The sequence below is a fragment of the Papio anubis genome, chromosome 12 (assembly GCF_008728515.1).
Source record: "Papio anubis isolate 15944 chromosome 12, Panubis1.0, whole genome shotgun sequence".
NCBI lineage: Eukaryota > Metazoa > Chordata > Mammalia > Primates > Cercopithecidae > Papio > Papio anubis.
In genome coordinates, this window is record NC_044987.1 from 22394979 (window position 1) to 22409114 (window position 14136).

General features: G+C 39.9%; 1 protein-coding gene across 6 annotated transcripts in view; it reads right to left on the minus strand.

Annotated features, from left to right (window-relative positions):
* The window catches only part of DLAT (dihydrolipoamide S-acetyltransferase), a 41518-nt gene that overhangs the window by 17144 nt on the left and 10238 nt on the right, over window positions 1-14136 (minus strand). For 3 of the 6 annotated variants that reach the window (XM_021926535.2, XM_031652965.1, XM_031652964.1), the window contains exons 6-10: window positions 12849-13036; window positions 10898-11051; window positions 6425-6492; window positions 4749-4841; window positions 4005-4112 (exon numbers count right to left, since the gene is read on the minus strand). In XM_021926535.2, coding sequence (XP_021782227.1) covers window positions 4005-4112; window positions 4749-4841; window positions 6425-6492; window positions 10898-11051; window positions 12849-13036 — 611 coding nt within the window. The remainder of the gene's footprint in view (window positions 1-4004; window positions 4113-4748; window positions 4842-6424; window positions 6493-10897; window positions 11052-12848; window positions 13037-14136) is intronic. The other 3 variants (XM_021926536.2, XM_021926537.2, XM_031652963.1) reach the window with 3 other exon arrangements.

Consider the following 14136-nt stretch of genomic DNA (forward strand, 5'->3'; position numbering starts at 1 on the left):
ATATAGTAGCAATGAACAATCTGAAAATGAAATTTAGAAAACAATTCCACTTAGAGTAATATTAAAAAGAATAAAATACCTAGGAATAAGTTTAACAAATGCAAATTTAGAGTGCAAAACTTACACTCTGAAAAACTATAAAAAAATTGTTAAAAGAGACTGAAGAACACTCAACTAAATACAGGGGCATCTACATGTTCACGGATGAAAAGACAGTATTCTTCGGATGGCAACACTTGCCAAATTGATCAGCAGACACATCCAGTCAATCCTTATCAAAATGTTAACTGGCTTCAATGCAGAAATTTACAAGCTAATCCTAAAATTCATTTAGAATTGCAAGGGACTCAGACAAAACAATCTTGAGAAAAAAGAACAAAGACGACTCACATTTCCTGATTTTACAACTTATTACAAAGCTAAAGTAATCAAGACTATGGTACTGGCATAAGGGTATACAGAGATTAATGGAATGGAATTAAGAATCTGGAAATAGGCCAGGCACAGTGGCTCATGGCTGTAATCCCAAACTTTGGGAGGCCGAGGTGGGTAGGTCACTTGAGGTCAGGAGTTCGAGACCAACCTGGCCAACATGGTGAAATCCTGTCTCTACTAAAAGTACAAAAATTAGCCAGGCATGGTGGCTCATGCCTGTAATCCCAGCTACTTGGGAGGCTGAGGCACGAGAATTGCTTGAACCTGGAAGGTGGAGGTTGCAGTGAGCCAAGATCACGCCACTGTACCCCAGTCTGGGGAGAGTGAGACTCAGTCTAAAAAATCGGCACAAGACAAAGATGCTCTCCCCCTCACCACTCCTATTCAACACAGTATTGGAAGTTCTGGCCAGGGCAATCAGGCAAGAGAAAGAAATAAAGAGTATTCAAATAGAAAGAGAGGAAGTCAAATTGTCTCTGTTTGTAGATGACATGATTGTATAGTTAGAAAACTCCATCGTCTCAGCCCAGAATCTCCTTGAGCTAATAAGCAACTTCAGCAGTCTCAGGACACAAAATCAATGTGCAAAAATCACAAGCACTGCTATACACCAATAATAGACAAACAGCCAAATCATGAGTGAACTCCCATTCACAACTGCTACAAAGAGAACAGAATACCTGGAATTAATTTTGACAAGGATACCAAGTTAAATATTCGATGGAGAAAGATGGTGCTGGGGTGAAAGAAACCAGAAACCTAGGAATACAACTTACAAGGGATGTGAAGGACCTCTTCAAGAACTACAAACCACTGCTCAAGGAAATGAGAGAACACAAAAACAAATGGAGAAACATTCCATGCTCACAGATAAGAAGAATCAATATCGGCCGGGCGCGGTGGCTCACGCCTGTAATCCCTGCACTTTGGGAGGCTGAGGCGGGCGGATCACGAGGTCAGGAGATCGAGACCATCTGGCTAACACGGTGAAACCCCGTCTCTACTAAAATACAAAAAATTAGCCGGGCGCGGTGGCGGGCGCCTGTAGTCCCAGCTACTCGGGAGGCTGAGGCAGGAGAATGGCGTGAACCCGGGAGGCGGAGCTTTCAGTGAGCCGAGATGGTGCCACTGCACTCCAGCCTGGGCGACAAAGTGAAGACTCCGCCTCAAAATGGCCATACTGCCCAAAGTAATTTATAAATTCATTGCTATCCTCATCAAGCAACCATTGACTTTCTTCACAGAATTAGAAAAAAACTACTTTAAATTTCATATGGAACCAAAAAAGGGTCCATATAACCAAGACAATCCTAAGCAAAAAGAACAAAGCTGGAGGCATCACGCTACCTGACTTCAAACTACAATACAAGGCTACAGTAACAAAAACAGCATAGTACTGGCACCAAAACAGATATATAGACCAATGGAACAGAACAGAAGAACAGAGGCCTCAGACATATCGCCACACATCTACAACCATCTGATTTTTGACAAACCTACAAAAACAAGAAATGGGTAAAGGATTCCCTATTTAATAAACGGTGTTGGGAAAACTGGCTAGCCATATGTAGAAAACTGAAACTGGAACCCTTCCTTACACCTTATACAAAAATTAACTCAAGATGGATTAGACTTAAATGTAAGACCTAAAACCATAAAAACCCTAGAAGAAAACCTAGGCCATACCATTCAGGACATAGACATTGGCAAAGACTTCATGACTAAAACACCAAAAGCAATGGCAACAAAAGCCAAAATTGACAAATGGGTCGAATTAAACTAAAGAGGTTCTGCACAGCAAAATAAACCATCATCAGAGTGAACAGGCAACCTACAGAATGGGAGACAATTTTTGCAATCTATCTATCTGACAAAGGGCTAATATCCAGAATCTACGAGGAACTTAAACAAATTTACAAGAAAAAAACAAACGACCCCATCAAAAAGTGGGCAAAGGATATGAACAGACACTTCTCAAAAAAAGACATTTATGCGGCCAACAAACATATGAAAAAAAGCTCATCATCACTGGTCATTAGAGAAATGCAAATCAAAACCACAATGAAATACCAGAATGGCGATCATTAAAACATCAGGAAACAACAGATGCTGGAGAGAATGTGGAGAAATAGGAGCGCTTTTACACTGTTGGTAGGAGTGTAAGTTAGTTCAACCATTGTGGAAGACAGTGTGGCAATTCCTCAAGCATCTAAACCAGAAATACCATTTGACCCCGAAATCCCATTACTGGGTATAGACTCAAAGGATTATAAATTATTCTACTATAAAGACACATGTACACGTATGTTTACTGCAGCACTGTTCACAATAACGAAGACTTGGAACCAACCCAAATGCCCACCAATGATATGCTGGATAAAGAAAATGTGGCACATATACACCATGGAATACTATGCAGCCATTAAAAAAGGATGAGTTCGGCCGGGCGCGGTGGCTCAAGCCTGTAATCCCAGCACTTTGGGAGGCCGAGACGGGCGGATCACGAGGTCAGGAGATCGAGACCATCCTGGCTAACACGGTGAAACCCCATCTCTACTAAAAAATACAAAAAACTAGCCGGGCGAAGTGGCGGGCGCCTGTGGTCCCAGCTACTCGGGAGGCTGAGGCAGGAGAATGGCGTAAACCCGGGAGGCAGAGCTTACAGTGAGCTGAGATCCGGCCACTGCACTCCAGCCTGGGCGACAGAGCCAGACTCAGTCTCAAAAAAAAAAAAAAAAAAAAAAAGGATGAGTTCATGTCCTTTACAGGGACATGGATGAAGCTGGAAACCATCATTCTCAGCAAACTAACACAGGAACAGAAAACCAAACACCGCATGTTCTCACTGTAAGTGCGAGTTGAACAATGAGAACACATGGATGCAGGGAGAGAAACACCACACACCAGGACCTATATATAGGGGGACGAGGGGCTAGGGGAGGGATAGCATTAGCAGAAATACCTGATGTAGATGACGGGCTGATGGGTGCAGCAAACCACCATGGCACGTGTATACCTATGGAACAAACCTGCACGTTCTGCACATGTACCCCAGAATTTAAAGTATAATAAAACAAAACAAAACAAAAAATAACAAGATCAAAAAAAAAAAATCTGGAAATAAAATTCTCACATATATGATTAATTTTGACAAGGATACCAAGATAATTCGATGGGGAAAGATGGTGCTGGGATGAAAGAATAAATGTCCACATGCAAAACAATGAAGTTAGATTCCTATCTCACACTACCTACAAAAAATTAACTCAAAATACAGCAAAGACCTATATAAGAACTAAAACTATAAAACTGTTACAAGGAAACATAAGTATAAATCTTTATGACCTTAGACTAGGTAATAGTTTCTTAGATATAATACCAAAAGCACAGAAGAAAAAAATAAAGTGGACATAACCAATATTTAAAATCTTGTGCTTCAAAGGACAAGATCAAGAAAGTAAACACCAGCTGGCATACTGTAACAAAATATATAGACAAAAATATAAATGTTTGGTGGGGAAAGACAAAATTTTTGTAACTTAGAAAGTTGGAATTTTCAGACCTTTTACCTTATTAAGTTCTTTCCGTACCAACAAAACTTCTCCCATATTTACATCTATAGAAAGGTAATAATGAGGTATGGTTTGCTTTGATTGCATTAATCGCTGTGCAATAACCTGAAACCAAAGAGATTTTAAAAAAATCATCTTGAGTTAAGACCTTAACTAATTCAGGGCTCTGTTTGTCTCTTCACCTTACTCTCTGGTAATACTTACCTCAAGCATTATTATAATTGAAAGACGGAGGACTCTGCCATAATATAACACCTCCTAGGTTTTTTTTTTTTTTTTTTTTTGAGATGGAGTCTCGCTCTGCTGCCTAGGCTGGAGTGCGGTGGTGCGATCTCGGCTCACCACAACCTCTACTTCCCAGGTTCAAGCAATTCTCCTGCCTCAGCCTCCCGAGTAGCTGGGACTACAGGCATGCGCCACCATGCCCAGCTAATTTTTGTATTTTTAGTAGAGACGGGGTTTCACTATGTTGGCCAGGTTGGTCTTGAAGTTCAGACCTTGTGTTCCACCCGCCTCGGCCTTCCAAAATGCTGGGATTACAGGCGTGAGCCACTGCACCTGGCCCTTCTAATAGAACAAATGGATTCAAGTATTCAGCTGGCCAAAACTTCCCTTAAAGTAATCGTCTAATATTCCCAACTTAAAAAGCCTCTGTTAATGTGTTAAAACTATGGAAGCAACTAAACAACTAGAGTAAAGATGCCCCTAATAGCTGATTCCAGATGATGGTAATTCTCTTACCCGACGAATGTTGCTAATTGGGATATCTGTGAAGACACCTGTAGGAACTGGTGCCATTCCAGGACCTGTGGGAGGCACAACAGCTGCTGGAGCCTATGGGAGGAAAGAAAAAGTTCAGTAACTATGGCTCAATCTTAGCATAAGTACCTGGGAAAGACTGCCAGTGACTATGCAGTTTCTTTTTTTTTTTTTTTGGAGACAGGGTCTTGCTCTGTCACCCAGGCTGGAATGCAGTGGCTCAATCATGGTTCACTGCAGCCTCAACCTCCTGGGCTCAAGCAGTCCTCCCATCTCAGCCCCTAGAGTAACTGGGAATACAGGTGCACGCCACCATGCCCAGCTAATTTTTTTGTATTTTTAGTAGAGATGGAAATTAGCCATGTTGCCCTGACTAGTCTCAAACGCCTGGGCTCAAGTGATCCACTCACTTTGGCTTCCCAAAGTGCTGGGTTTACAAGCATGAGCCACCATGGCCAGTCTAAAAACTAAGCTTTATACAATAGCTATTTCTGTCCCCAGCGAGCAAAAGAGACTTCTGCTTGTTTTAAGAGTTTTAATTTTTTACTTAGAATTCTGAAATCATATTTTAAATGTCATTTTTCTTTGTGTCAGAGTATGTTCAATGACCAGTTTAAGTCAAAATAATTTTGTTTTTGCAAAATTATGTTCAAGAAAAGTAATCGAAGCATTCTTAAATCACAAGGAATAATAAATATATATAAACAAGTTAATCCATTAACCTAAACAACGTTAAAAAATGGGGATGGGGGCTGGACACGATGGCTTACTTGAGGCCAGGAGTTCGTGACCAGCCTGGCCAATATGGCAAAACCCTGTCTGTACTAAACATACCAAAATTAGCTAGGTGTGGTGGCATGCACCTGTAGTCCCAGCTACTTGGGAGGCTGAGTCACGAGAATCGCCTGAATCCAGGAGGCGGAGGTTGCAATGAGCTAAGATAGTGCCACTGCACTCCAGCCTGGGCGACAGTGAGACTGTCTCAAAAACAAACATACAAAAAAACCAAACACCAAAAACAACTCATTCAACTGTACTTTAAAATATTTTGAAACAGAAAAAAAGAACAAATCTTTTTTTTCAAAGCAAAAACTGATTAACTAGCTCAAAACATAATGTGGAATATGTGTCAAGGTAGTATATCATCTTTGATCTTGTATACAAATGATAGCACACAAATATCTAAATACACTTGGCCCTCCATATCCATCAGTTCTGCATCACTGGATTCAACCAAAGGCAAATCAAAAATATTCCAGGAAAAAAAAGATGATTACATCTGTACTGCACAAGTACAGACTTTTTGTCCTTGTTATTATTTCCTAAGCAATAAAATACAACTATTTACACATTTACCTTGTATTTAATATTATAAGTAATCTAGAGATGATTTAAAGTATTTGAGAGGATGTGGGTAAGTTATATACAAATACTTCACTATTTTATATAAGAGACTTAGGTATTTGTGAATTTTGGTATACAAGGGGGCTCCTGGAACCAACCTCTTATGGGTACTGAGGGATGACTGTATTATTAAACCACTGAAGTTAGAAGAAAACAGTCTTGGTTGAGCTATTTCATTCATAAATAATGTATGAAATAGTCTAACAGGCTGCAGAGACTAACTGCAAAAAAAGTAAGAGCTACACATAACTCACAGGAGCAGCTTTACTAGGCACAAAAGAGTCAATATCCTTCTTGGTGATTCTACCATCTGGTCCTGTCCCTGTAAGAGACATAAATATCACATACATGACGGCGTACCATTGGTTCCCCAAGGAGATCAACACTGTGATCCTAAACTGCAAGCGCCTAAGGGTTTACTACCAAAAACATTCTGAAAGGATCACAGCCTTAACCCTACCCCTTAAGGTTCTCTCTATGAATACCAGCTTTTGTCAACTATTAATTTTAATCCACACAGAGTACCAGTGTGTGATCTGGAGTGGGTCTTTTCTTTTTAACTATTGCAAATATTCCTTTATGTATTTCTCTTTTAGAGTTTTATCCAAGTTGTACTTAATTTTTTTCATCTTCCTTACTTTTAAATTGGGAAATGCTGGCATGAAGATAATGCCGAGCACCGTTTATATCTCCAAAAGGGAAATTAACTGCCTCCTCCTGGTTAGCTCCAAAAAACCATTCCTGAGCCATGAAATAGATCATAGATCTCATTTGGGTTCTGGATTTATGTGACCATAAAGAATTCCTTTTGTACAGAATTTACAGGTATAACAATAATTGTTTTGGCAAATCAAGTCAAATTTTTCAACCCAAAATAGCATGAATAACTCTTATCTGCGATTATCTCATCTTTAGAATCATTCATTCCTTATGTGGTCTCTATAATTCATAGCTTTTTCACAGTAGCCAAGGCTCTAAACTGGCCCAGGTTAAAGGAAATGAAGGGAAAAGGTGCAATGTCACACATGAGGAAAGATCTTCAAAGTTCTCTCAGTAGGTTTAATTTTACTTATATTCAATTTCCTCCTTCCTCCCACCTACAGCCTCTTAGGTTTAATTTTGGACCCAAGTAGATAATCTTGACCTTTAATTCTAAGGAGATTCAGAATTTAGTTATTATTATATAATACCTTTTACACTGGCCCACTTCTAGGAAAAAATTTGGTCAAATTGATTCATCTTCCCCCAAGACAGACTTTAAAAAGGACTCTCGTTGTGTGTAGTTCTTCCCAAGTCCTTTCCTTCATTACAAAAACTGAGTTGGCTAGGATTGTATTTATTCTCACCAGGAGCTCTAGAACAGAGGTAGTAGTACCCCTGTTGGATTTCTCTCCTTTATAAAAGACAGAAGCCATAACCTCCCCTTACAACCAAGGCTGATCTAGACACCACAGCCCCTCAAGAGGAGGAAATCCATAGTACCGCCTGCCTTATGCTAAGCTTCTGCCACCCACAAGAATTTCCTGACTCAGGCGTTAGTTGAAACCTTTTAAACCCTTTTCCCTATCTCTCTTGGGCGGCACAACAGGCCATCATACAGTAATATGGTATAAAGGGAAGAACACTGGGCTATGGGTAAAAAAAGTAGGGATTTTGTCAAACATAAACTAGATAAATGTTTCATCCATTGCCATAGAGCAACCAAAATGATCTTTTTAAAACACAATCATTTTATTTCACTTCCTTGCTTAAATTTTTCAATGGCTTCCTCAAGTACTTTAAATAAAATTCAAACTCTTTACCATAATCTATAAGATCATGTATGTTCTCATCCCTGTTTTTTTCCAATCTCATCTCCTACTAGACCCTTTGCTCATTATGTTTCATTAACACTGGCCTCTGGTTTTTTTTTTTTTCCTTTGAGATGGAGTCTCACTCTGTCACACAGGCTGGAGTGCAGTGGCACGATCTCAGCTCACTGCAAGCTCGGCCTCCAGGGTTCACGCCATTCTCCTGCCTCAGCCTCCCAAGTAGCTGGGACCACAGGTGCCTGCCACTGTGCCCGGCTAATTTTTTTTGTATTTTTAGTAGAGACGGGGTTTCACCGTGTTAGCCAGGATGGTCTCCATCTCTCCCGACCTTATGATCCGCCCGCCTCGGCCTCCCAAAGTGCTGGGATTATAGGCGTGAGCCACCACGCCCGGCCAACACTGGCCTCTTTTATGTTCCTCAGACATGCTAAACTCTTTCCCATTTCGGACTGTGTACAGCTAGTCTCTCTATCTAAAATGATCTTTCCTCAGTTCTTCACATGGTTGACTGAAACCGCCTCCTTCTTATCTTTCAGATCAAATCAAATGTCACCTCATCAAAAAGATCTCCCAACCACCCTGTCTAAAAGTAGTCATGACTGCACAAATATCCATCCACCCTTTCACTCACTAGTATATCACTGAGTTTCTTTCTTTCTTAGCACTTAAATCATCTTATTAACAAAAATATTATCATTATAGCTAATACCTAGACATGCTTTCTCTGTACAGGCACTGGTTAACTTATTTAAACCTCACAACCATTAAACCTACTGTATTTATATAGAAACCGACACAAAAGGTCACACAGCTAGTATAAGGAGCTGAGGTTCACACCCAAGCATTCCAGCTACAGAGCTCACACTTTTAACCACTATGCTATACTCCCTTTCTGTTCATTTAATTCTTTACTGTTAGTCATATAAGCAACTGAAACTGAAATCTTATCCATCTGATGAACGAGTGTCTGATGCGTAGATAGTATTCAATGGTATTTATCACCTAACTCTGCCTGCATAGTAAGAATAGTGGGATTTTCTTTCCTTCTTTTTTTTCTTAACATTCCTCCTCAGCTCATACCTAAGGGATTTTCCACTTATATCTTTAGTAAGGTAACCAGTATTGCTTAATATCTAATAAATGGTCCTTCTTTGCTTGTCTAAATTCTTTAGATATAATTATTAACCCAGTCCTTTCTCCCTTTAAAAGTTATTCCAACTTACACTGCTGTCCCTGATTCTAATCATATATACATAAAGAATAGGAATATACTACTGAAATGGTACTAAGATGGAAAAAAAAAGAGTCTTCCAATATTATAAGAATCTCGGCCGGGCGCGGTGGCTCAAGCCTGTAATCCCAGCACTTTGGGAGGCCGAGACGGGCGGATCACGAGGTCAGGAGATCGAGACTATCCTGGCTAACACGGTGAAACCCCATCTCTACTAAAAAAATACAAAAAACTAGCTGGGCGAGGTGGCGGGCGCCTATAGTCCCAGCTACTCGGGAGGCTGAGGCAGGAGAATGGCGTGAACCCGGGAAGCGGAGCTTGCAGTGAGCTGAGATCCGGCCACCGCACTCCAGCCTGGGCAGACAGAGACAGACTCCGTCTCAAAAAAAAATATATATATATATTATAAGAATCTCTAAAGTCCAAAAACTTTGCAACATTCTACTCTTGTGTCTTGGGATTGGCTTGCCTTCTAACTACAAGACAGCAAATTGCAGATAGGGGATAACCACCACTGAGCACCCATAACTAGACAACTGGGGAAATAAGCATATTTTTCTTCAGTAATTACAGATGGCAGAGCATCAGAATGGAAGGCAGGATAGGGTAGTGTGAAGAAACAGGCTTTAGAGTTAAACAAATCTAGAGTCACACTGCAACTTTACTATTTAACAGGAAAAAAGAACCCTGAAGAGTCTGAGAGTCTGTTTTCTTATCCAGAAAATAGGGAATGATAATTCTTACTTCAAGAAGTGTTGTGTACATTAAGTATGGTAAGTTAAATGACTGGCACATAGTACTAGCCATCAAACCAAGTTCCAAGAATAATGACTTCCCTCCTTTTCCAAATAAGTACCTTAGTCATCCTACACTAAATTTTAGCTTAGGTTTAACTCAAAAAAACTTACTTAAGCGCCAGGCAATAATATCAATATGAATGACAACAAACATGTATTCAGTACTTATATGCTAGATACAGTTCTAGGCACTTCACCTGTTACAGCTCATTTAACTCTCACAATCTATATGATGTACAATACCTCGGTTTTATGGCTAGAAAAGTAATTGACATAAGGACATACAATTTAAGTAATTCACTGGAAAACAGATTACATAGAAAATTATAAAGCCAGGATGAAACGCTAGGTGGTCTGATTCCAGGCCCCATGCTCTTATCACAAAGCTATATTTTTTCTCTGGGGACAGACAGACAAGTAAGGCATTTTCCCTTGCCTTCAGGGAGCTCTAGTTCTGTTTTATATGAAGTTTATCATTTGAAGTCATTCCAAATCACCCCAATTTCAAATTTTATTTTGCTTTGCTTATTACTACAGTCAACCTAGCACTAACAGAGGTTTCTTATTACACAATCAAGTCCCATAACCCAATTTTGCTGAACAAGTACATATACTTTCAAACAAGTAGTTTCCATGAAGAGAAGAGGGAAAAAAAAGGTATCTAAAGTATATGGGTAGATTCTAGGCAGAGTAAATAAAGCTCAGTAAAAGTTTCCCTACTCTGTGGTGGCAACAAAAGAACTATTTCTCCCTTCTGATGTAATTATTAACAGTTGTCCCTACTATCCCAGTTATAAGTATGGCTATATATAGTTATACTTGCAAGTCTTAAGGAGGAAATTCAACTGAATTTAACTTTATAACTCCATTCCATAGAAACAGATTTACCTTTTACTTGTGTAAGATCAATCCCTTTCTCTACTGCCAACTTCTTTGCAAGAGGGCTAACAAACACCCTTCCCTTTGGTCCAGCAGGAGTAGCAGGGCAGGGTGCTGAAGGTGTAGGAGCTAAAGGCTGAGGAGTTGGAGGAACAGTGGCCACCTTTTGAAAAAGAATTACAAATTGTTTTAATTCACCACTTCAAAGATTGGTCTGAAAGATTAAAAGTTTACATCTTATTAATAAATTAAAACTATTTTAATTAAATATTAATAACTTTCATCTTTTTTCCAAAGATCATAATGTACTTTTCTCCAGTTTAACCAACACAATGTAGTAATACGAACAGCAAGAACAATATACATCTATGTCAAAGACAGAACAAAGTTACTTTATTCCATAACAACATGAAGAAGCACAGAACTGAATATTGCCAATCAGTGTATAGTATCCTATGGCCTTTCTTCACTTTAATCTCTTACCACTTCTTTATTTGCATTCTTTTACATCACCAACATAATTTTTATTTTTAATTATCCTAACATCTTTCTTTCTTTTATTTTTTTGAGACAGAGTCTTGCTCTGTCACCCAGGCTGGAGTGCAGTGGCGCAATCTCAGCTCACTGCAACCTCCGCCTCCTGGGTTCAAGCAATTCTCCTGCCTCAGCCTCCCAAGTAGCTGGGATTACAGACATGCACCACCATGACCAGCTAATTTTTTGTATTTTCAGTAGAGATGGGGTTTCACCATGTTGGCCAGGCTGGTCTCAAACTTCTGACCTCAAGCGATCCATTCGTCTCGGCCTCCCAAAGTGCTGGGATTACCAGCGTGAGCCACCACACCCAGCCAGCTAGTTTCAAAATATAAAATTATGCTGTAAGGCCCCATGTTGAAAAGTATCTTAAAAAATATAGCCAGGTATGGTGGCTTATACCTGTAATCCCAGCACTTTGGGAGGTTGAGGTGGGCAGATCACCTGAGGTCAGAAGTTCATGATCAGCCTGGCCAACACGGTGAAACCCCTTCTCTACTAAAAATAAAAACATTAGCCAGGCATGGTGGCTGGCGCCTGTAATCCCAGCTACTCAGGAGGCTGAAGCAGGAGAATGGCTTGAACCCGGGAGGTATAGGCTGCAGTGAGCCAAGATCGCGCCACTGCAAGCCAGCCTGGGCGATGGAGTGAGAATCCGTCTCAACAACAACAATTAAAAAACAAAACCAAAAAAAAGAAATACAACAACAATGCTACTTGCCAGCTTCCCACAAATGTACAGTAGTCACAAATCAACTTTTGTCTTATAGAAATGTTTACCTAGCTTAAACTCACGATTCTAGCATCTGCAGAAGCTTCACTGTCAGTGTTATCTCTGATTGGAGTTAATGCAAGTTCATGTTATAGTTTATAAAGTATTTTGTGATATAATAAATTCTATGCAAAAGAAGTCATGTCAAGGTTCCACTGTATCAGAAATATATGCTTGACCTACTACGTGAATAACAAGAGGATTTCAAGTGACAGAGATTATTCAGTATATTTAATAAAAAACGGGCAATGAAGTGAGCTATGACTGCACCGCTGCACTCCAGCCTTGGCGACAGGGTGAGACCTTGTCTCTTTAAAAAAAAAAAAAAAAAAAGGGCTGGGGCAATGAAGCCTTACTTTCCACAGGCATGATATCTACATCTAAAGCAGAAAGAGAGCATGTCACTCAGCTTTGTTTTCAGCAGGACTCTAGATGGCAGAAAAAAAAAAAAGCTACAAGGCCCAAACTATCGACCATTAGGTGAACAATGCAGTACAACAAACACTATAGGTCTCCACAAAGGTTAATCAACTATGTCCCTCCTCAGTCATAGAATCTTGGAGGTGGAAGGAACCTAGGATATCATCTAATCAAAACTCCTTAATTTAGAGAGAAACAAGGTAAGTGTTTCCTGAATTCTAGAAGCATACCTACCGGGGGTGGGGTAGGTGGTGGTGCTTGTGGTTTTAAATCTGTTACTTCAGTTGGCCTATAGTCAGCAAATGCTGATATATCTGCCTCTTTTTCTACAATGATACAGAGTGGGGTTCCTAGAGGGACATCTCTTGTGCCTTCAGGGACCAGGATTTTTGCCAGATAACCTTCTTCCTGTACTTCAAAACCTTAAATAGAAAGAAAAAACATTATGGGACTTCAGAGATTCCACTATCCCTCCAAACTCATAGCACAGTTTTAAGTAAAATGATTTTTCTCATTCAAGCTAGCTATATAACCTTTTTTGCAACCTATTTAACCTTCTGTGTCTTGGTTTCTTTACCTACAATATGGGGATAATAATAGTGCCAATCTCACAGGGATGTTTAAACATTTAAATGGATTTAATATTTTTCAAGTTCTTAGAAATAATACGACCTGGTACAAAATAGCACCTGGTCCAAAGTAAATGATAAATAAATATGTGTTCAATAAAACTATGAAAGATTACAGATAGTGGTTAGTTCTAAAAGTTATTAAAAAATCTCCAAGGACAGCCCCCATGCAGACTCACAAGACTCTAAGATGGAGTTGGAAGTCAGCTATGCTGCTAAAGATAAGAACCACATACGTGCCAGATTAAGGGAGCTACCAACCTAGATATTAATGTTGGATTTCAGCCCTAAAAGCATCTTTGGAACTTTTCTAAGAGGTTATACTTGATATTATACCAAATATTTCAATATGAAGAATTACAGCTTTACTAGGATTTCTATGGTGTTGACAACTTACATTTTATTCAACTACTGCCTTCCTTGCAAAGAACTCAAACATTTAGGATTGCAAAAGTAAAACTAAAAGAAGCCATTGGCTTTCTGTACTGTTGTGCCTCTCTTTCATGAATCCTTCCACTTCCCAACTGAGAATACCCAATAAAAAATATGTTTTAGGCCAGGCGCGGTGGCTCACGCCTGTAATCCCAGCACTTTGGGAGGTCAAGGTGGGTGGGTCACCTGAGGCTGGGAGTTCAAGACTAGCCTGACCAATGTGGAGAAACCCCATCTCTATTAAAAATATAAAATTAGCCAGGTGTGGTGGCGCATGCCTGTAATCCCAGCTGCTCGGGAGGCTGAGGCCAGAAAATCACTTGAACCCAGGAGGTGGAGGTTGCAGTGAGCCGAGATCGTGCCATTGCACTGCAGCCTGGGCAACAAGAGTGAAACTCCGTCTCAAAAAAAAGGAAAATATATACATATATATATTTAAGGCTGGGCACGGTGGCTCACGC